Source organism: Anguilla anguilla, chromosome 1 (assembly GCF_013347855.1).
Source record: "Anguilla anguilla isolate fAngAng1 chromosome 1, fAngAng1.pri, whole genome shotgun sequence".
In the NCBI taxonomy this organism is placed as follows: Eukaryota; Metazoa; Chordata; class Actinopteri; order Anguilliformes; family Anguillidae; genus Anguilla; species Anguilla anguilla.
In genome coordinates, this window is record NC_049201.1 from 86314562 (window position 1) to 86336687 (window position 22126).

The following is a 22126-nucleotide window of genomic DNA, read 5'->3' on the forward strand; positions in this document are numbered from 1 at the left end:
GAGTTTAGATATGCAGAGGAGTTTAGATATGTGGAGGAGTTTAGATATGTGGAGGAGTTTAGATATGTGGAGGTGTTTAGATATGCAGAGGAGTTTAGATATGTGGAGGTGTTTAGATATGCAGAGGAGTTTAGATATGCGGAGGAGTTTAGATATGTGGACTAGTTTAGATATGTGGAGGAGTTTAGATATGCAGAGGAGTTTAGATATGTGGAGGTGTTTAGATATGCAGAGGAGTTTAGATATGTGGAGGAGTTTAGATATGTGGAGGTGTTTAGATATGCAGAGGAGTTTAGATATGTGGAGGTGTTTAGATATGCAGAGGAGTTTAGATATGCAGAGGAGTTTAGATATGCGGAGGAGTTTAGATATGTGGACTAGTTTAGATATGTGGAGGAGTTTAGATATGTGGACTAGTTTAGCTATGTGGAGGAGTTTAGATTACAGAGGAGTTTAGATATGTGGAGGAGTTTAGATATGTGGAGGAGTTTAGATATGCAGAGCAGTTTAGATATGTGGAGGAGTTTAGATATGTGGAGCAGCTTAGATATGGAGAAGAGTTCAGATATATGGAGGAGTTTAGATATGCAGAGGAGTTTAGATATGTGGACTAGTTTAGCTATGTGGAGGAGTTTAGATATGTGGAGGAGTTTAGATATGCAGAGGAGTTTAGATATGTGGACTAGTTTAGCCATGTGGAGGAGTTTAGATATGTGGACTAGTTTAGATATGTGGGGGAGTTTAGATATGTGGACTAGTTTAGCTATGTGGAGGAGTTTAGATATGTGGAGGAGTTTATATGGCTCCTGCGTGAATCCTCAGGTTTTCGGGGCAGAAGAGTTTCTGAGTCACAGCTTGCTGGTGTGGGAGACAGATGGTTTGCAGTTAACGGCATCCACAGGGCATTTTCTCGCGACACTGTTAAAGTGTGTTTCGGACATGTAATAAGGGCGCTCTGAAAACTGCAAGCCGATGAATCATCAAAGATCAAGTTGCTCAATAACCATGCAGAGCTCAGTTTACGTTTGGTCAAACAGGACTTGCTGTGCATACGCTGTGTATGCATGTGTGTGTGTGTGTGTGCGCGCGTGTGTGTATGTGTGTGTATGTGTGTGTGTGTGTGTGCGTGCGTGTGTGTGTGTATGTGTGTGTGTGTGTGTGTGCGCGTGCGCGTGTGTGTATGTGTATGCATGTGTTTGTGTGTGTGTGTGTATGTGTATGCGTGTATGTGTGTGTGTGTGTGCGTGTGTGTGTGCGTGTGTGTGTGTGTGTGTGTGTGCGCGTGTGTGTATGTGTATGCGTGTGTGTGTGTGTGCGCGCATGTGTGTATGTGTATGCGTGTGTGTGTGTGTTTGTGCGTGTGTGTATGTGTGTATGTGTGTGTGTGTGTGTGTATGTGTATGCATGTGTGTGTGTGTGTGCGCGTGTGTGTATGTGTATGCGTGTATGTGTGTGTGTGTGTGTATGTGTATGCGTGTGTGTGTGTGTGCGCGCGCATGTGTGTATGTGTATGCGTGTGTGCGTGCATGCGTGTGTGTGTGTGTGTTTGCATATGTGTATGTTCGAGTGTGTGTGTGTGTGTTTGCATGTGTGTATGTGTGAGTGTGTGTGTGTGTGTGTTTGTGAGAGAGATTTTGGCTGTGTCCCTATATGCAAGGCAGCATTTTGACCATTTTCATAATTTTGCACACTTGTCCTTTGTAGACATGTCCCAAACCGAAATCATCAAAAACTGCATTGTATGTGGGTGTATGGGTGTGTGTACGAGTGTGTGTGTGTGTGTGAGGCTTTGTGTTGTTTGCACGGTGAATGTAGTGTGGCTGATGCACTCTGGCTCCCCCTGCAGGAGAGGGGCAGCGGTGCATTTCTCCTGTGATGAGGGCTACGAGCTGCAGGGCTCTAAAAGCATCACCTGCCTGCGCATGAGCGACGGCTACACTGCCTGGAGCGAGGAGCGGCCCGTCTGCAGAGGTGAGGAGCGCCGCGCGTCTGCCTGTCTGTCTGCACGTCTGTCTCTGTCTGTCTGCCTGTGTGTCTGTCTGTCTGTCTGTCTGTCTGTCTGTCTGTCTGCCTGTCTGTGTCTGTCTGTCTGTCTGTCTGCCTGCCTGTCTGTCTGTCTGTCTGTCTGTCTGCCTGTCTGTCTGTCTGTCTGTCCGTCTGCATGTCTGTCTGTCTGTCTGTCTGTCTGCCAGCCTGCCTGCCTGCCTGTCTGTCTGTCTGTCTGCCTGTCTGCCTATCTGTCTGTCTGTCTGTCTGTCTGCACGTCTGTCTGTCTGCTGTCTGTCTGCACGTCTGCCTGTCTGTCTGTCTGCACGTCTGTCTGTCTGTCTGTCTACACGCCTGCCTGCCTGCCTGCCTGTCTGTCTGTCTGTCTACGCATCTGTCTGTCTGCCTTTCTGTCTGTCTGCACGTCTGTCTCTGTCTGTCTGCCTGTGTGTCTGCCTGCCTGCCTGTCTGTCTGTCTGTCTGTCTGCCTGCAGGTCTGTCTGTCTGTCTGTCTGTGTGTCTGCCTGATGCAGGCATATGCTTCTCTGAAGCCACAGTCAGTGGTGTGTGGCTTTAGCTGAGTGAACAGAGCTCTTCCTCTCAGAGTCTGTGTGCAAATCCTCCACGCAGTCCCCATCCTCCAGGAAATTAAAGCATGAATCCATTTCAATTTGAACCAGTTCTGCTAATGAGCTAAAGCTACATTCCACATCAAATAAGGTCCCGTCTTTCAGCTCTTTCTACTCAAAGCTGTTTTTCATCTCAAAATATTACTTTTTATTCACTTCATCATTTTTATGCTGTCTGCAGAAATACAGATATGAGGAGGTTTCATAGCTGCTAGGGGAAGAGTTAATGAGCTGTGTGTGTGTGTGTGTTTAACTGTGTGTGTGTGTGTGTGTGTGTGCAACTGTGTGTTTGTGTGTGTGTAACTGTGCTTAACTGTGTGTATGTGTGTTTGTGTGTGTTTGTCTAACTGTATGTGTGCATGCGTGTGTCTGTGTGTTTGTATGTGCGTGTGTGTTTGTGTGTGCATGTGCTTGTGCTTGTACATCATTATCTTGATGTTTTAGCTCATTGTAGTTCGATTTACCATAACATTCTGACCTAGCCTATGTTTACTGTGTGAACTGGACTTAATGTGTTCATGGCTATGAGTAACTGTTACATATTGTGTGTTGTACCTTATCGGACCTGTGTTTCGTAGGTGTTCCAATGACCTTTCATATGCACTTTTTGTACGTCGCTTAAAAGTGGATAAAAAAAGTGTCTGCACCAAATAAATGTCATGTAATTCATGTGTGTGTGTATATGTGTGTGCATCTGTGTGTCTGTGTGTTTGCGTGTGTGTATGGGTGTGTGTGTGTGCTTGCATGTGTGTGTGTGGGTGTGTGTGTGTAGTTGTGGGTGTGGGTGTGCGGGTGTGTGCGTGTGTGGGTGTGTGTGTGTGTGTGTGTGTGTGTGGGTGTGTGTGGCTGTGTGTGCGGGTTTGGGTGTGTGTGAGTGTGAGTGTGAGTGTGGGTGTGCGGGTGTGTGGGTGTGTGTGTGTGTGTGTGTGAGTCTGAGTGTGAGTGTGGGTGTGTGTGTGTGTGGGTGTGGGTTTGTGTGGGTGTGTGTGTATGTGTGTGTGTGTGTGGATGTGGGTTTGTGTGTGTGTGTGTGGGTGTGTGGGTGTGTGTGGGTGTGGGTGTGGGTGTGTGTGAGTGTGAGTGTGGGTGTGTGGGTGTGTGTGTGTGTGTGGGTGTGGGTGTGGGTGTGTGGGTGTGGGTGCGTGTGTGGGTGTGGGTGTGTGTGGGTACGTTTCCCGGGAGGTTCACACATGTTGTGGCTGTCCACATTCTGGCACTCCGCAGCATGTTGCTACGGTCACCATGTTGCTACGGTCAGCGTGTGTTTCTTCATAGAAGTGGGTTCAGCAGACTGACGCTGCGGGGCAGGACATTTTACACTCCACTGGCTGTAATCATCCAAATGGCATCATGTTACAGATGACATGCTGAGAGAGAGAGACAAAGAAAGAGAGAGAGAGAGAGAGAGAGACAAAGAGAGAGAGAGAGAGAGAGACAGAGAGAGAGAGAGGGTGTATTTGTGAGAGACAGAGAGAGAGAGAATATGTGAGATTGAGAGAGAGACGGAGAGGCAGAGAGAGAGAGACAGAGCAGCAGCCTCAAAACAGCAACACACAAACAATTAGAGTCAACCAAATTATAGCAAAGCACAAACAAAATTACATCACGCATTGGGATGCACAAACAAGAACACAAAGCCAATTAGAGTGCTATCAGGCCCTAAAAAGAGAGTATACTGTGGCAGATTACCTGACCACAGTGAAAGATTTAAAAACAAGATAAATATTGACAAGATAGAATCAGTGAACACAACCTGGCTATTGAGACAGGTAGACACCGGCAGACCTGGCTGCCCAGAGAGGACAGGTTGTGCTTACTTTGTAACATTGAAGAGGTGGAGACAGAGCTTCATTTCCTCACGAAATGTGAGAAATACAGAGAGGCAAGGTCGCTGTTCTTCCTCAAAATGCAAGAAATCTGCCCACAATTTGAGATGCTCTGAGACAGAGAAGCTGCCATTCCTTTTGAGAGAGAGATGGGAATGTGTGGATTTGGCAGCACAATACATTGCCACTTGCCACAGACTGAAGGACAGGGAGTAACATTGACACCAAAAAGCAAAGTTATTATAGTTCATCGCCATTTTGTCTGCGTTATCTTCTAGATGTAGAATTTTATTTCCGTCTTCTGGATTTTGTTCTGTTTATTGTAGTTAAATTGTTATTACCTATCTGTTATGTTTGTCACTTCAGTGTATGCTTTGGCAATGTAAATGTACCCTTACCATGCCAATAAAGCTTATTTGAATTTGAATTTGAATTTGAGAGAGAGAGAGGCAGAGACAGACAGAGAGAATATGTGAGATAGAGAGAGAGAGGCAGAGAGAGAGATAGATAGAGAGAGAGGAAAGAGAGAGAGATAGAGAGAGAGAGAGACAGAGAGAGAGAGAGAGAGAGAGATTGTGATGTGTTGTATGTGGGGTTCCACAGGCCCGTGCTGTGAAGAACGATTAAAGCGATCACTCAGGGACTGTAGCCAGAATCCTTCCAGCACTGGCACTTCACTCCACTCACAAATATACGTTTTTTTTCCTCTTTACAAGCACAATTCAGCAATCACTGAAATAAACTCTAAAAAAAGATTGCTTGCTTTTATTGGTAAGTGGAAATTAAATGAAGGGTAAAAGCTGACTGAATCCAGGCTTCTGCATGTTTCCCTGAACAGGGTTTCCTTTAATAGAGCCTTTCGTTTTCCTGCGTCCGATCTCTGGATGGGTTTGGCCGCAGAGAAAGAGGTTTCTGTTTGTTTTGCGAAGGCTGTGATTGGCTATAACTCCTCACCTTGCACTCCCCCCTCCTCTTCAGTGCTGATTGGGGGGTGGTGGGTTGGAGGGGGGGGGGGTGGGGTGCGATTTAAAGGTGCTTCTGTGCTCCTCTCCACAGAAGACCAGGGAAGAGTTACTGTGCTGTTTTGCTGTTTTATCCATCCAACGAAAACCAAATGGCTAGTTGTAACTCAAAAGCTCCTCATTAATTCAGTGGATAATATGCTAAGCTATGAATTATGGAAATAGCAGTGCAGCAGCATCTTAGCATTAAATGCCATGAAGTTAACTGCCATCCATCATTGCTGCATAAAATGGTGCTGATGGATTAAGGGATAAGTACATCTGACTCATTGCATACACACTAATATACACATACACACATACTAATATACAGAGACACACACACACAAACCTGGCTGCAGTCATCTTCACAATTAAAAGAGGTTTTGAATTTATTTTCCTTATTTATGATAATATGCTGTTCACTTAAGCACACATGCGGGCAGTCAAATTAATGTAGACACACACATACTCTCTCACACACACACACACAAACACACAAACACATAGTCACTCACACACAGACTCACCCCCCCCCCCCCCCCCACACACACACACACACTCACACACACACACACACACACACAGTCACACACATGCACACACACACACACACACACACACACTCACAGTCACACACACACACACGCACACACACACTCACAGTCACACACACACACACACACACACACTCACAGTCACACTCACTCACAGTCACGCACACACACACACACACACACACACACACACGCACAGTCACGCACACACACACTCACACACACACACACACTCACACACACACACACACACACACACACTCACAGTCACACACACACACACACGCACAGTCACGCACACACACACTCACAGTCACACACAGACACTCACAGTCACACACACACACACACGCACACACACACACACTCACAATCACTCACACACTCACAGTCACACACACACACACACACACACACGCACACACACACACGCACAGCTCTGTATCTCAGCTGTATCTCTGACCTTTGTCAGTCTCCCGGCGAGGTTCTTGGTACTGAGAGGGGCTGTTAGCCTCTGTGCAGCGTTAGCGCTGTTAGCGCCGCGCTGCGCTGTTAGTGCTGTTAGCGCCACGCTGCACTGTTAGTGCTGTTAGCGCCGCGCTGTGCTGTTAGTGCTGTTAGCGCCGCGCTGTGCTGTTAGCGCCGCGCTGCGCTGTTAGTGCTGTTAGCGCCGCGCTGCGCTGTTAGTGCTGTTAGTGCCGCGCTGCGCTGTTAGTGCTGTTAGCCCCGCGCTGTGCTGTTAGCGCCGCGCTGCGCTGTTAGTGCTGTTAGCGCCGCGCTGTGCTGTTAGTGCTGTTAGCGCCGCGCTGCGCTGTTAGTGCTGTTAGTGCCGCGCTGCGCTGTTAGTGCTGTTAGCCCCGCGCTGTGCTATTAGCGCCGCGCTGCGCTGTTAGCGCTGTTAGTGCTGTTAGCCCCGCGCTGTGCTGTTAGCGCTGTTAGCGCCGCGCTGCGCTGTTAGCGCTGTTAGTGCTGTTAGCGCCGCGCTGTGCTGTTAGTGCTGTTAGCGCCGCGCTGCGCTGTTAGTGCTGTTAGCGCCGCGCTGCGCTGTTAGTGCTGTTAGCCCCGCGCTGTGCTGTTAGTGCTGTTAGCGCCGCGCTGCGCTGTTAGCGCTGTTAGTGCTGTTAGCCCCGCGCTGTGCTGTTAGTGCTGTTAGCGCCGCGCTGCGCTGTTAGCGCTGTTAGTGTTGTTAGCGCCGCGCTGTGCTGTTAGCGCTGTTAGTGCTGTTAGCGCCGCGCTGCACTGTTAGTGCTGTTAGCGCCGCGCTGTGCTGTTAGCGCTGTTAGCGCTGTTAGTGCTGTTAGCGCCGCGCTGTGCTGTTAGTGCTGTTAGCGCCGCGCTGCGCTGTTAGCGCTGTTAGCGCCGCGCTGCGCTGTTAGTGCTGTTAGCGCCGCGCTGTGCTGTTAGTGCTGTTAGCGCCGCGCTGCGCTGTTAGCGCTGTTAGTGTTGTTAGCGCCGCGCTGTGCTGTTAGCGCTGTTAGTGCTGTTAGCGCCGCGCTGCACTGTTAGTGCTGTTAGCGCCGCGCTGTGCTGTTAGCGCTGTTAGCGCTGTTAGTGCTGTTAGCGCCGCGCTGTGCTGTTAGTGCTGTTAGCGCCGCGCTGCGCTGTTAGCGCTGTTAGCGCCGCGCTGCGCTGTTAGTGCTGTTAGCGCCGCGCTGTGCTGTTAGCGCTGTTAGCGCCGCGCTGTGCTGTTAGCGCTGTTAGCGCCGCGCTGTTAGCGCTGTTAGCGCCGCGCTGTGCTGTTAGCGCCGCGCTGTGCTGTTAGCGCCGCGCTGTGCTGTTAGTGCTGTTAGCGCCGCGCTGTGCTGTTAGTACTGTTAGCGCCGCGCTGCGCTGTTAGTGCTGTTAGCGCCGCGCTGCGCTGTTAGTGCTGTTAGCGCCGCGCTGTGCTGTTAGTGCTGTTAGCGCCGCGCTGTGCTGTTAGTGCTGTTAGCGCCGCGCTGTGCTGTTAGTGCTGTTAGCGCCGCGCTGTGCTGTTAGCGCTGTTAGCGCCGCGCTGTGCTGTTAGCGCTGTTAGCGCCGCGCTGTGCTGTTAGCGCTGTTAGCTCCGTGCTGTGCTGTTAGTGCTGTTAGTGCCGCGCTGTGCTGTTAGTGCCGCGCTGTGCTGTTAGTGCCGCGCTGTGCTGTTAGCGCTGTTAGCGCCGCGCTGTGCTGTTAGTGCTGTTAGCGCCGCGCTGTGCTGTTAGCGCTGTTAGCGCCGCGCTGCCTCAGCAGGATGCTGTAATTGGGTTGTGACGCCAGGCGGCCATTTTTAACCAGCGGTCCGCTTGGCCCCTCTGGCCCCCGCCGCCTGTGCGGTGGGGTATAATGAGAGAGGGAGCAGTCAGGTGCGGCTGCAGGTAAGAATGAGCAACACATGTTCTGTTTTTCTCTGAGCACATTTGTCCGGGGAGAGGGGTCAGAACAAAAGATCCCGGCCAGCTAATTCTCCCTTTGTCCTCTGTTCGCTTCGCAGAATCATTTGAATAATATTGACAGACACCTTTCGAAGAAAAAATAAAAAAAAGAAGTGCACAAAAGGTTTCTTGCTTTATTTGGAGATCTGAAAATCAATTTACCCAATCCTCACTGATAGAATATTCACTCCACTTCACCGGCAGCAGTACAGCAGGTGGAGAAAGTGAAAAAAACAACAACATGCAGCTACAGCTGGAAACTTTCAGTTGTCGGATTGAAAGATGTGACCTGGGATGTACAGAATATCTATTGTTCAGTATGTGCTAAACAAAGAACCATAGATATTATTACATTGCATTCAATTTGCAGACAGTCTAATGTGGATCAGCCTACGATGCAGGAGTACATTCAGGTCGTTAAAATGAATCATATTCCCAGACCAATGAGTAAAAATGCTGCATCACCACAGTACTGGCTATCTATGCTACCCAACCCTTGAACAGTCTAAAGAGCTGGGTCTTCAGTCTCCTGCTACAGAGTGGGGATGGGGGGGAGGAAGGGGGGGGCAGTGGAGCAGTCTGAAGAGCTGGATCTTCAGTATCCACAGGAAGTTCTCCCTTCATTGTGCGGTCCTGATGGTGGAGGGAGAACATTAGGCACACCATGTTTCATGTGTATCCAGAGGGAAATCCCGAGGAAGCTGATGTCCTATCTGCAGATGTAAATAGTTTCCTATCTGCACTCACAGTCAAGACCAACACAACTGTAGATAAAGTACTCATGTCTTTACTCATAGAGAATAACATAGTTAAAATGTTGATAAAATTACATCTGTACTCATAGAGATTACCATAGATAGGTCCAGGAGCCATAGATCCTTTGTGTCAGGGGCAGGTCCTGTGTGTCGGGGGTAGGTCCAGGAGGCTGGGGGTACCTGCAGTGCAGAGGACAATTCTGTGGTGTTTTTATTGCTGACAGCTTCAGCACTTGTTTACAGTGGAGAGCTCTGTGGGTTTTGCATTATGTAATGTTTTAGAACTAGCTTTTGACAGGACAGCTCCATTGGGTTTTGTGTTATGCATTGCATCTGCTCTGGCTTTCAGTTGATAATGCCATGGGTTTTGTGTTATGCATCGTTTCAGAACTAGATTCTGATGGACAGCTCCATGGGTTTTGTCTTACGTTGTTTTAGCACTAGCTTTCAATGGACAGCTCAATAGGCATTGTGTTGCGTTATTTCAGCACTAGCTCTCAGTGGACAACTCCATGGGTTTGTGTTGTGTCATGTGTTTCAGCACTGGCATTTGTTGGACAGCTCCATGGGTTTGTGTTGTGTCATGTGTTTCAGCACTGGCTTTTGATGGAGAACTCCCTGGGTTTGTGTTGTGTCATTTCAGAATTAGGTTTAATGAACAGTTCCATTAGGTTTTCTGTCTGTCCTCATTTCTGATGGAAAGCTCCTTTATTTTCTGTATTCTGAAGATTCTGCTGGAAATGTTCCTAAAGCTGCTCTCTCTCTCTCTCTCTGTATCTCTCTCTCTCTCTCTCCCTCTCCACATCCTTCTCTTTCAGCACCCATGTGTGGTGGACAGCTCCAGGGTCCTCGGGGAATACTCACTTCTCCAAATTTCCCCGTCCAGTACGACAACAACGCCAACTGCTCCTGGGTCATCACAGCGACTGACCCCTTTAAGGTAAAATGGCTGGTGGAAGCCTCTCCTGTAGTACTGTGTGTTGCCTGTAGGGTTTAAAATAGTCACTGGCTCTCCTGTAGTACTGTGTGGTCTGTAGGGTGTAAAATAGTCACAGGCTCTCCTGTAGTACTGTGTGTAGCCTGTAGGGTGTTAAATAGTCAGTGACTCTCCTGTTGTACTGTGTGTGGCCTGTAGGGTGTAAAATAGTCAGTGACTCTCCTGTTGTACTGTGTGTGGCCTGTAGGGTGTAAAATAGTCACAGGCTCTCCTGTAGTACTGTGTGTGGCCTGTAGGGTGTTAAATAGTCAGTGACTCTCCTGTAGTACTGTGTGTGGTCTGTAGGGTATAAAATAGTCACAGGCTCTCCTGTAGTACTGTGTGTGGCCAGTAAACTGAACCTGTAGAGCTGTCTTTCCAAAGCTCTGAACCCCTCATCGTATAAAACTCAGGCATCCACTTTTAAATGAATGGATTTCCTGTAATAAAATTCCCCAGTGGAACCCTGCTCTGGGAAAGCCGCTGAAGGATCCCGCCATGCTCTCAGTGTCTGGCATCATCCCCAGCGCTCTGCGATTACCGCGCAGGGCTGCTAACGTGCTAACGTGCTAACGGCGGTGTGAAGCATGCTGTGTCTGTAAGCGGGCGGGGGAGATGGCTTCACTGCTGCCTGTTCTCAGACAGGAAGTTTGTGTTTTACAGCTTCCTGTGTGATGGGTTTCTCCCTCTGACCGTGTCACCTGTGTCACTGTCACCTGTTCGTGGCAGAGAGAGGGATGTGGAGAGAGAGAACGCGAGACGTGGAGGGAAAGAGACAGATAGAAAGGCAGAGAGGAGAGGGGAGAGATAGAAAAATAAAAAGGAGAGGAAGAATAGTATGTGTGAGACAAAGAGAGGTAGAGAGAATGAGAGAAGGGAGAATTTGAATGGGGTTCAGGTTTAGAGAGCGAAGGAAGTTTGGGAGTTTGGGCCAGTGAAGCGTTCTCCTCTCCCCACACCGCTCACCACGTTCCCCTCTCCCCACACCGCTCACCACACTCCCCCCTCCCTGTACTGCTCACCGAATTTTTGTTCCTGAAATGAACTCAAATGAACTTTTCATTATTATCAAGTACACGTTCCTGCTCTTCCATTAGTCCTATCAGTTCCCTGGATGATGTAAGGCACAATTTGCACATGTTTTGTTTCGTGACTTTCTAATGCACAGCTTGTTTATTCCAGCAAGCCGGTCTCATAAACTGAATTGATTTACATCTGATAAGTTTGTATCTATTTGCTTTATTACACCTCCCCCCCTTAAGTTTGTTATTGTGTTGCTTAGTTTAGTGATTCAGGCCCAGATTCAATCTAATCACAGGGTGTTGAGTCATTGACTTTAATTGAACAGAATTAATCTAGTTGATGTCATTTTAAGTGTTAATTTTGGGAATATTGTTGGTCATCGGGACGCAGCATAACTGTGATTACGCAGAAGTGTGTAATGGAAAAGGAGCGGAGTTTAGTGCACGTGGGGTGATCTTGTTTAGGGTGAAGTGTGGACTGTACGTCTGCGCGCTGTGGTTTTAATGGGCTTGTTGGGTTGTTGTGATTAAGGACCGTTGGCCTCTGCATTAGCGCCGTGGCTTGTTGGGTTGTTGTGGTTAAGGACCGTTGGCCTCTGCATTAGTGCCGTGGCTTGTTGGGTTGTTGTGGTTAAGGACTGTTGGCCTCTGCATTAGCGCCGTGGCTCGTTGGGTTGTTGTGGTTAAGGACCGCTGGCCTCTACATTAGTGCCGTGGCTTGTTGGGTTGTTGTGGTTAAGGACCGTTGGCCTCTGCATTAGCGCCGTGGCTCGTTGGGTTGTTGTGGTTAAGGACCGTTGGCCTCTGCATTAACGCCGTGGCTCGTTGGGTTGTTGTGGTTAAGGACGGTTGGCCTCTGTATTAGCGCTGTGGCTCGTTGGGTTGTTGTGGTTAAGGACCGTTGGCCTCTGCATTAGCGCCGTGGCTCGTTGGGTTGTTGTGGTGAAGGACCGCTGGCCTCTGCATTAGCGCCGTGGCTCGTTGGGTTGTTGTGGTTAAGGACTGTTGGCCTCTGCATTAGTGCCGTGGCTTGTTGGGTTGTTGTGGTTAAGGACCGTTGGCCTCTGCATTAGCGCCGTGGCTCGTTGGGTTGTTGTGGTTAAGGACGGTTGGCCTCTGTATTAGCGCCGTGGCTCGTTGGGTTGTTGTGGTTAAGGACGGTTGGCCTCTGCATTAGCGCCGTGGCTCGTTGGGTTGTTGTGGTTAAGGACCGTTGGCCTCTGCATTAGCGCCGTGGCTTGTTGGGTTGTTGTGGTTAAGGACTGTTGGCCTCTGCATTAGTGCCGTGGCTTGTTGGGTTGTTGTGGTTAAGGACCGTTGGCCTCTGCATTAGTGCCGTGGCTTGTTGGGTTGTTGTGGTTAAGGACCGTTGGCCTCTGCATTAGCGCCGTGGCTTGTTGGGTTGTTGTGGTTAAGGACCGTTGGCCTCTGCATTAGCGCCGTGGCTTGTTGGGTTGTTGTGGTTAAGGACTGTTGGCCTCTGCATTAGTGCCGTGGCTTGTTGGGTTGTTGTGGTTAAGGACCGTTGGCCTCTGCATTAGCGCCGTGGCTCGTTGGGTTGTTGTGGTTAAGGACCGTTGGCCTCTGCATTAGCGCCGTGGCTCGTTGGGTTGTTGTGGTTAAGGACCGTTGGCCTCTGCATTAGTGCCGTGGCTCGTTGGGTTGTTGTGGTTAAGGACCGTTGGCCTCTGCATTAGCGCCGTGGCTCGTTGGGTTGTTGTGGTTAAGGACCGTTGGCCTCTGCATTAGTGCCGTGGCTCGTTGGGTTGTTGTGGTTAAGGACCGTTGGCCTCTGCATTAGCGCCGTGGCTCGTTGGGTTGTTGTGGTTAAGGACCGTTGGCCTCTGCATTGGCACCATTTAGATAAATGGGGTTTGACTCTTTGTGCTATGCGCCGCATCACTGTCAGATGCACAGGGCGCTGCTCCCCCTCAGGCCACAGGGCACATGGAGCGGGGCGTTCACCACAATCGCTTACCAATCTGGGAGCAGTTGTGTTAATTTATGGGTGATTGCGCTCAGTGTGACAGAAATGAGAGAGAGAGAGAGGGAGAGATGGAGGGGGAGAGAGAGAGAGAGAGAGAGATGGAGGGGGATAGAGGGAGAGAGAGAGAGAGAGAGAGATGAAGGGGGATAGAGGGAGAGAGAGAGAGAGAGAGAGAGAGAGAGATGGAGAGCTATCCCTCACTTGTGCCAGAGCTAGCTTCGTGGCTTGGATCCACCCTCTGTGCGAAAACATGTTTTCTCCATTAGCTGATTAATCTACTGTTTCATAGGACAGTTTTTAATTATGAAAGCGGCACTTCTGTGGCGCTCGGGATCACTTTGGAACGGCTCTGGATCGCGTGAAACAGGAACGCGAGCGTGGAGATGACTCCAGGCTTTCTCGAAAAGCGGTTGCTCCCTCTGGTTCCAGAGTAACGGTAATCACACTCAGCCACTGTCCATTCCTCACCCCAAAAAGCACATCGGGGGTTTGGAAATCAATCGACCATCTGCTCTTGTGATTAGCAGATATCAGGCTTTACTCTGAAGTGAAAGTAGGCCACACGAACAGTATAATGTCACAGTTAAGCGGCTGATGTGGTTGCCGAGGTGATGCAGAATGAATATTCCACTCAGACAGACGTCACGCACCGCTAGACTTTCAGATAAATGACGCGGCGAGGCTTATAGCCTTGTGTGACAGTCAAACACTCTGGTGTTGTTTTAGGAGCTGACCGCGCCCTTTTTGTTATCCTTGTGCACATTTGATTGACGGGCATGTGTGACATCATCGCCGGATGAGCACACAAGCTCCGTTGGGCTCGCTATCAGTAGCGCTGTCAGTAGCGCTGTCAGTAATGCTGTCAGTAGCGCTGTAGTAGTGCTGTCAGTAGCGCTGTCAGTAGCGCTGTCAGTAGCACTGTCAGTAATGCTGTCAGTAGCACTGTAGTAGTGCTGTCAGTAGCGCTGTCAGTAGTGCTGTCAGTAGCGCTGTCAGTAGTGCTGTCAGTAGCGCTGTCAGTAGTGCTGTCAGTAGCGCTGTCAGTATCACTGTCTGTAGCGCTGTCAGCAGCACTGTCAGTGGCACTGTGAGTATCGTTGTTAGTATCGTTGTCAGTAGTGCTGTCCATATCGCTGTCAGTATCACTGTTAGTAGCGCTGTCAGTGGCTCTGTGAGTATCGTTGTCAGTATCGCTGTCAGTATTGCTGTCAGTGGCTCTGTGAGTATCGTTGTTAGTATCGCTGTCAGTAGCACCTGCAGTCTGTCGATGCAGCCGGACCTGCTATGAGGAGAAAACTACCCTGGCACTGTGACGCCCGACACCCCACCCCCCCCCACCCTCCGGCAACCCCCAGATGATTTCATTGCACAGATCGTTTACTGCTGGAGACGCATCTATTTGCATTTATATAAACAATAAGAATGTGCAGGAACCCGGAAACCAATTTCAGACTGAACTCAGACAGCATTGCTTATTTCTCTCCGTCCTTATTTCTGTTGACGTAGTTATTTTCACTTTTACTAAAATAAAATGCTTACTGTTTATATGACTTATTTACGTTGTAAAAAATGTGCAGGGACAGAAGGAGTCTGATTTGTTTTGTTTTTTTCCTCCCTGCGGGGCTAGAACACGGAATAGTTTCCCTTTTAGATTTACATTTTAATACTCGTCTTTTATCTGCGTCTTTGGGCTGACAGCGCCTGAGGTCATGGTGGCTCACGTGTGTCCAGCAGGCTGTTTAAAACATTAATTAAACTGTGAAATTGGGTGGTGCAGTGGATAGCACTGTCACCTCACAGCAGGAAGGTCCTGTGCTCCAGTCCGGCCTGGGCCTTTCTGTGTTCCAGTCCGGCCTGGGCCTTTCTGTGTTCCAGTCCGGCCTGGGCCTTTCTGTGTTCCAGTCCGGCCTGGGCCTTTCTGTGTTCCAGCCCGGCCTGGGCCTTTCTGTGCTCCAGTCCGGCCTGGGCCTTTCTGTGTTCCAGCCCGGCCTGGGCCTTTCTGCGTGGATTTTGGATGTTGTCCACAGCGGTTTCCAATTGGTTCAAAGTCCCCCCTGAGTGCTAAGGCATGCAGGGTGGGCCAATTGGAGAGTCTAAATTGCCTTCAGGTATGAGTGTGTGAGTGAATGGTGTGTGCGTGCAGTGTCCTGTCCAAGGTGTTTTTCTGCCTCTCCCCCATTGCATGCTGGGATAGGCTCCAGTCCCCCAGTGACCCTGACCAGGAATAAGTGGATTAGATAATGGATGGAAGAATACTTCCTGTTTATGTGCGTCTGTGTGTATGTGCATGTGTGTATGTGTGTGTATGTGCGTGCGTGTGTGTGTGTATGTGTGTGTGTGTGTGTGTGTGTGTGAATAGGGCTCAGCACTGCCAGCAGGTTGTACAGCGAGCCTCATTACACATGTAGTGCCGTTGTTTTTAAAGCTTCCAGAAGTGACGTTTTGTTCTGGGTTTGATTAGCCTCCCTGGCCCTGAAGCTGCAGTGAGAGCTCTGGGTCTGACTGCTGGCTGTGGATGAATTATTCATGCAGAGCTGAGATGCGAGCATATGGTGGAGTTTGATACGTAGAATTGACGCACCGCATGTCTGAAGGAACACCATTAATTAAACATCCTTAGAGCTGCTGATTAATAGCACACACAAGTCAGGCTCTTCTGAAACAGTTTGGGTGGGGGAGGGGGGGGTTAAAGCCTTTTCTGTAACACTGATCTCTCTCACTCCTGTGACACACCTGTAACGCTGTAACACTGATCTCTCTCACTCCTGTTACACCTGTAACCCTGTAACACTGATCTCTCTCACTCCCGTTACACCTGTAACACTGATCTCTCTCACTCCTGTGACACACTGTAACCCTGTAACACTGATCTCTTTCACTCCCGTTACACCTGTAACCCTGTAACACTGATCTCTCTCACTCCTGTTACACTTGTAACACTGATCTCTCTCACTTCTGTGACACACTGTAACGCTGTAACACTGATCTCTCTCACTCCTGTGACACACTGTAATGCTGTAACACTGATCTCTCTCACTCCTGTGACACACTAAAGCTGTAACACTGATCTCTCTCACTCCTGTTACACCTGTAACCCTGTAACACTGATCTCTCTCACTCCTGTGACACACTGTAATGCTGTAACACTGATCTCTCTCACTCCTGTTACACCTGTAACCCTGTAACACTGATCTCTCTCACTCCTGTGACACACTGTAATGCTGTAACACTCATCTCTCTCACTCCTGTGACACACCTGTAACCCTGTAACACTGATCTCTCTCACTCCTGTGACACACCTGTAACGCTGTAATGCTGTAACACTGATCTCTCTCACTCCTGTTACACCTGTAACACTGATCTTTCTCATTCCTGTTACACCTGTAACCCTGTAACACTGATCTTTCTCATTCCCGTTACACCTGTAACCCTGTAACACTGATCTCTCTCACTCCCGTTACACCTGTAACCCTGTAACACTGATCTCTCTCAGTCCTGTGACACACTGTAACGCTGTAACACTGATCTCTCTCAGTCCTGTGACACACTGTAACAATGTAACACTGATCTCTCTCACTCCTGTGACACACTGTAACGCTGTAACGCTGGTCTCTCTCACTCCTGTGACACACTGTAACGCTGTAACGCTGATCTCTCTCACTCCTGTGACACACTGTAACGCTGTAACACTGATCTCTCTCAGTCCTGTTACACACTGTAACGCTGTAACGCTGGTCCCTTACAGGTGATTAAGCTGATGTTCGAGGAGTTTGAGCTGGAGCGGGGCTACGACACGCTAACCGTGGGAGACGGAGGCTCTGTAGGAGATCAGAAAACCATATTTCATGTGTGAGTATTTCTGTTTGGACCTTTCTTTCTCTCTCTCTCCCCCTCTCTCTCTTTCTTTCTATCTCTCTCTCTCTCTGTTTTCACTTAGCCTAACGTGCTCTGTGGGAGGATGGGAGCGGTTCTTACAGTGGAGATGTACATACTGGGGCCAAGGTACACAAAAGGAACAAAAGAAAAAAGCATGTTGCTTAACTTCCTTTTTGGTCAGGCAAAGTTGGCTACATGGCTCTCAAGAAGGAATAAAATCCAGAGTTGTGGGCCTGTGGATCTGGTTTTAATATTCAGGGGACTATGGCAGAGCAAGGGAAAGTGGTCGCACCATTTTACTTCATATTGTCTTTGTTATCCTAGCTTGTTGTTTTAGTTTTTTGTTTTCGCCTGGAACCTGTGAGGGGGAAGGGAGCAGCTGCTGGTTTTTTTATTTATTTCGTGTTTGTGTCGGTGCACTCTCTCTCCATCTCTCTCCGGGGCGACTGAGAACAATCCGCTTCTCTGGCGGACAGACTGCTACAGTGTCTATATAAATCAAAGTTCTGGAGATCTGCAGACTGAGTGCAGACCCAAGCCTTTCCTGGATGTGACTGGACATTGGACAGCAGTGAGTAGGGCGAGGTGTGGGCTGAGTCTGGGTCTGGTTCTGTTGCAGGCTGTGAGCTGGGTCTGGTTCTAGTTCTGGTTCTGTTGCAGGCTGTGAGCTGGTTCTGGTTCTGGTTCTGTTGCAGGCTGTGAGCTGGGTCTAGGTTTGGTTCTGGTTCTGTTGTAGGCTGTGAGCTGGTTCTGGTTCTGGTTCTGTTGCAGGCTGTGAGCTGGGTCTGGTTCTGTTGCAGGCTGTGAGCTGGTTCTGGTTCTGTTGCAGGCTGTGAGCTGGTTCTGGTTCTGTTGCAGGTTGTCTGGCACCAGCACACCGGACCTGGTGGTCAGCACGGGACACCAGATGTGGCTCAACTTCAGGACGGATGACACCAGCGGGTCCCTGGGGTTCAAGCTGTCCTATGAAGGTAAATTTAAACAGGAAACGCAGATAAACATGGACCCTGACCAGAGCAGAGAGGAGTGTGTGTGTGTGTGTGTGTGTGTGCGTGTGTGCGCGCGTGTGTGGGAGAGCTCCCTCTGTCTCCTCTCTCACCCCCTCAGAATTTTGATTTTGCACTCTCTCTGAAAGAAGCAGGTTGGGGGGAGGGGGGGGGGCTTCACAAAACATCACCTTCCCTCTTTTGATTATGGCAGCAGTCTGGGGGGGGGGGGGGTGATGAGGAAATTTAGCTTGAAAGTTAGAGGTTGCCGGTTTGAATCCCAGGTGTTCCTCCTGCCATTTTACACACAGTATGATGTAGAATAAATGGGGCGTTTGCATCAGGCTGTATTCAGGCCCAGAGAGCCTGGCCAGTCCTGCAATATGAAGCTGAGTGATCGCTGGGCAGTCCTGCTGTATGAAGCTGAGTGATCGCTGGCCAGTCCTGCAATATGAAGCTGAGTGATCGCTGGGCGGTCCTGCAATATGAAGCTGAGTGATCACTGGGCAGGCGTGCTGTATGAAGCTGAGTGATCGCTGGGCAGTCCTGCTGTATGAAGCTGAGTGATCGCTGGGCAGGCGTGCTGTATGAAGCTGAGTGATCGCTGGGCAGGCGTGCTGTATGAAGCTGAGTGATCGCTGGGCAGTCCTGCTGTATGAAGCTGAGTGATGGCTGGGCAGGCGTGCTGTATGAAGCTGAGTGATCGCTGGGCAGGCGTGCTGTATGAAGCTGAGTGATCGCTGGGCAGTCCTGCTGTATGAAGCTGAGTGATCGCTGGGCAGTCCTGCTATATGAAGCTGAGTGATCGCTGGGCAGTCCTGCAATATGAAGCTGAGTGATCGCTGGGCGGTCCTGCAATATGAAGCTGAGTGATCACTGGGCAGGCGTGCTGTATGAAGCTGAGTGATCGCTGGCCGGTCCTGCTGTATGAAGCTGAGTGATCGCCGGGCAGGCCTGCTGTATGAAGCTGAGTGATCGCTGGGCAGTCCTGCTATATGAAGCTGAGTGATCGCTGGGCGGTCCTGCTGTATGAAGCTGAGTGATCGCTGGGCAGTCCTGCTGTATGAAGCTGAGTGATCGCTGGGCAGGCGTGCTGTATGAAGCTGAGTGATCACTGGGCAGGCGTGCTGTATGAAGCTGAGTGATCGCTGGGCAGTCCTGCTGTATGAAGCTGAGTGATCGCTGGGCAGTCCTGCTGTATGAAGCTGAGTGATCGCTGGGCGGTCCTGCTGTATGAAGCTGAGTGATCACTGGGCGGTCCTGCTGTATGAAGCTGAGTGATCGCTGGGCAGGCGTGCTGTATGAAGCTGAGTGATCGCTGGGCGGTCCTGCTGTATGAAGCTGAGTGATCGCTGGGCAGGCGTGCTGTATGAAGCTGAGTGATGGCTGGGCGGTCCTGCTGTATGAAGCTGAGTGATGGCTGGGCAGGCGTGCTGTATGAAGCTGAGTGATGGCTGGGCAGGCGTGCTGTATGAAGCTGAGTGATGGCTGGGCAGGCGTGCTGTATGAAGCTGAGTGATCGCTGGGCAGGCGTGCTGTATGAAGCTGAGTGATGGCTGGGCAGCCGTGCTGTATGAAGCTGAGTGATCGCTGGGCAGGCATGCTGTATGAAGCTGAGTGATGGCTGGGCAGCCGTGCTGTATGAAGCTGAGTGATGGCTGGGCAGGCGTGCTGTATGAAGCTGAGTGATGGCTGGGCAGCCGTGCTGTATGAAGCTGAGTGATCGCTGGGCAGGCGTGCTGTATGAAGCTGAGTGATGGCTGGGCAGCCGTGCTGTATGAAGCTGAGTGATCGCTGGGCAGGCGTGCTGTATGAAGCTGAGTGATGGCTGGGCAGGCGTGCTGTATGAAGCTGAGTGATGGCTGGGCAGGCGTGCTGTATGAAGCTGAGTGATGGCTGGGCAGGCGTGCTGTATGAAGCTGAGTGATGGCTGGGCAGGCGTGCTGTATGAAGCTGAGTGATCGCTGGGCGGTCCTGCTGTATGAAGCTGAGTGATCGTTGGGCAGGCGTGCTGTATGAAGCTGAGTGATCGTTGGGCGGTCCTGCTGTATGAAGCTGAGTGATCGATGGGCAGGCGTGCTGTATGAAGCTGAGTGATCGCTGGGCGGTCCTGCTGTATGAAGCTGAGTGATGGCTGGGCAGGCGTGCTGTATGAAGCTGAGTGATCGCTGGGCAGGCGTGCTGTATGAAGCTGAGTGATCGCTGGGCAGGCGTGCTGTATGAAGCTGAGTGATGGCTGGGCGGTCCTGCTGTATGAAGCTGAGTGATGGCTGGGCAGGCGTGCTGTATGAAGCTGAGTGATGGCTGGGCGGTCCTGCTGTATGAAGCTGAGTGATCGCTGGGCAGGCGTGCTGTATGAAGCTGAGTGATGGCTGGGCGGTCCTGCTGTATGAAGCTGAGTGATCGCTGGGCAGGCGTGCTGTATGAAGCTGAGTGATCGCTGGGCGGTCCTGCTGTATGAAGCTGAGTGATCGCTGGGCAGGCGTGCTGTATGAAGCTGAGTGATGGCTGGGCAGGCGTGCTGTATGAAGCTGAGTGATGGCTGGGCAGGCGTGCTGTATGAAGCTGAGTGATGGCTGGGCAGGCGTGCTGTATGAAGCTGAGTGATGGCTGGGCAGGCGTGCTGTATGAAGCTGAGTGATCGCTGGGCGGTCCTGCTGTATGAAGCTGAGTGATCGTTGGGCAGGCGTGCTGTATGAAGCTGAGTGATCGTTGGGCGGTCCTGCTGTATGAAGCTGAGTGATCGTTGGGCAGGCGTGCTGTATGAAGCTGAGTGATCGCTGGGCGGTCCTGCTGTATGAAGCTGAGTGATCGTTGGGCAGGCGTGCTGTATGAAGCTGAGTGATCGCTGGGCAGGCGTGCTGTATGAAGCTGAGTGATCGCTGGGCAGGCGTGCTGTATGAAGCTGAGTGATGGCTGGGCGGTCCTGCTGTATGAAGCTGAGTGATGGCTGGGCAGGCGTGCTGTATGAAGCTGAGTGATGGCTGGGCGGTCCTGCTGTATGAAGCTGAGTGATCGCTGGGCAGGCGTGCTGTATGAAGCTGAGTGATGGCTGGGCGGTCCTGCTGTATGAAGCTGAGTGATCGCTGGGCAGGCGTGCTGTATGAAGCTGAGTGATCGCTGGGCGGTCCTGCTGTATGAAGCTGAGTGATCGTTGGGCAGGCGTGCTGTATGAAGCTGAGTGATCGCTGGGCGGTCCTGCTGTATGAAGCTGAGTGATTGTTGGGCAGGCGTGCTGTATGAAGCTGAGTGATCGCTGGGCGGTCCTGCTGTATGAAGCTGAGTGATCGCTGGGCAGGCGTGCTGTATGAAGCTGAGTGATGGCTGGGCGGTCCTGCTGTATGAAGCTGAGTGATCGCTGGGCAGGCGTGCTGTATGAAGCTGAGTGATGGTTGGGCGGTCCTGCTGTATGAAGCTGAGTGATCGTTGGGCAGGCGTGCTCTAAGCCCTGGGAAGTTAGCACTCTCAAACGAGCGGCTCGCTGCGGTCTCCTCCCACACTCAGCTTGCTCCCGTTTTGCTTGTTAAATGAACGCTCTTCCCCGTCTCCTGTTTGAAACAGACGCTCTCCCCCATTCTCCTCTTTAAAACGAACGCTCTCCCCCGTTCTAATGTTTGAAACGAATGCTTGTCGTTCAGAAATTGCATTTTTCATGCAACGTGTGACTGCACATTCTGCTTTACCCAGCATGCTTTGCCCAGCGTGGTTTATCCAGCGTGACGGCCACACTATGGTCTGTGTGCTGCAGAGATGCACAAATTTAGCCGGTTTACAGCCGATGAATTATTTATTTGGCTTATAAATTCAGGCATTAAGCAGCGGTTAATGTGGGACCCGCATCCTCCAGAGTTTTCGGGTTTTTGTCCCTCCTCCTTTCCCTTCTGCCTCCTCCCTCTCTCTCTGCTTCTCTCTCTCATCTCTTTCTCTGTTTCTCTCAACTGTTTCCCTCCCTCCCTCTCTCTCTCTCTCTCTTTTCTATTTAGTTTCCTCTATTGGCACTGCAATGATAACATGCATATTGCTGAAGCCTAGTGTGCAAGGAATAGTCTCTCTCTGTTTCTCTCTTTCCCTCCCTCTCTCCCCCCTCTCTCTCTATCTCTTGTTTTATGGTGCATTACCCGCTCATGATGCT

The 22126-nt window shown here is 50.5% G+C and overlaps 1 protein-coding gene across 1 annotated transcript in view; it reads left to right on the forward strand.

The window, feature by feature from the left end:
* LOC118214643 (CUB and sushi domain-containing protein 1-like) overlaps positions 1-22126 on the forward strand; it is a 247803-nt gene that overhangs the window by 125680 nt on the left and 99997 nt on the right. Inside the window, 4 exon segments of the mRNA XM_035394776.1 lie at positions 1847-1971; positions 9966-10087; positions 16878-16981; positions 17867-17979. Of these exon segments, the coding sequence (XP_035250667.1) occupies positions 1847-1971; positions 9966-10087; positions 16878-16981; positions 17867-17979 (464 nt within the window).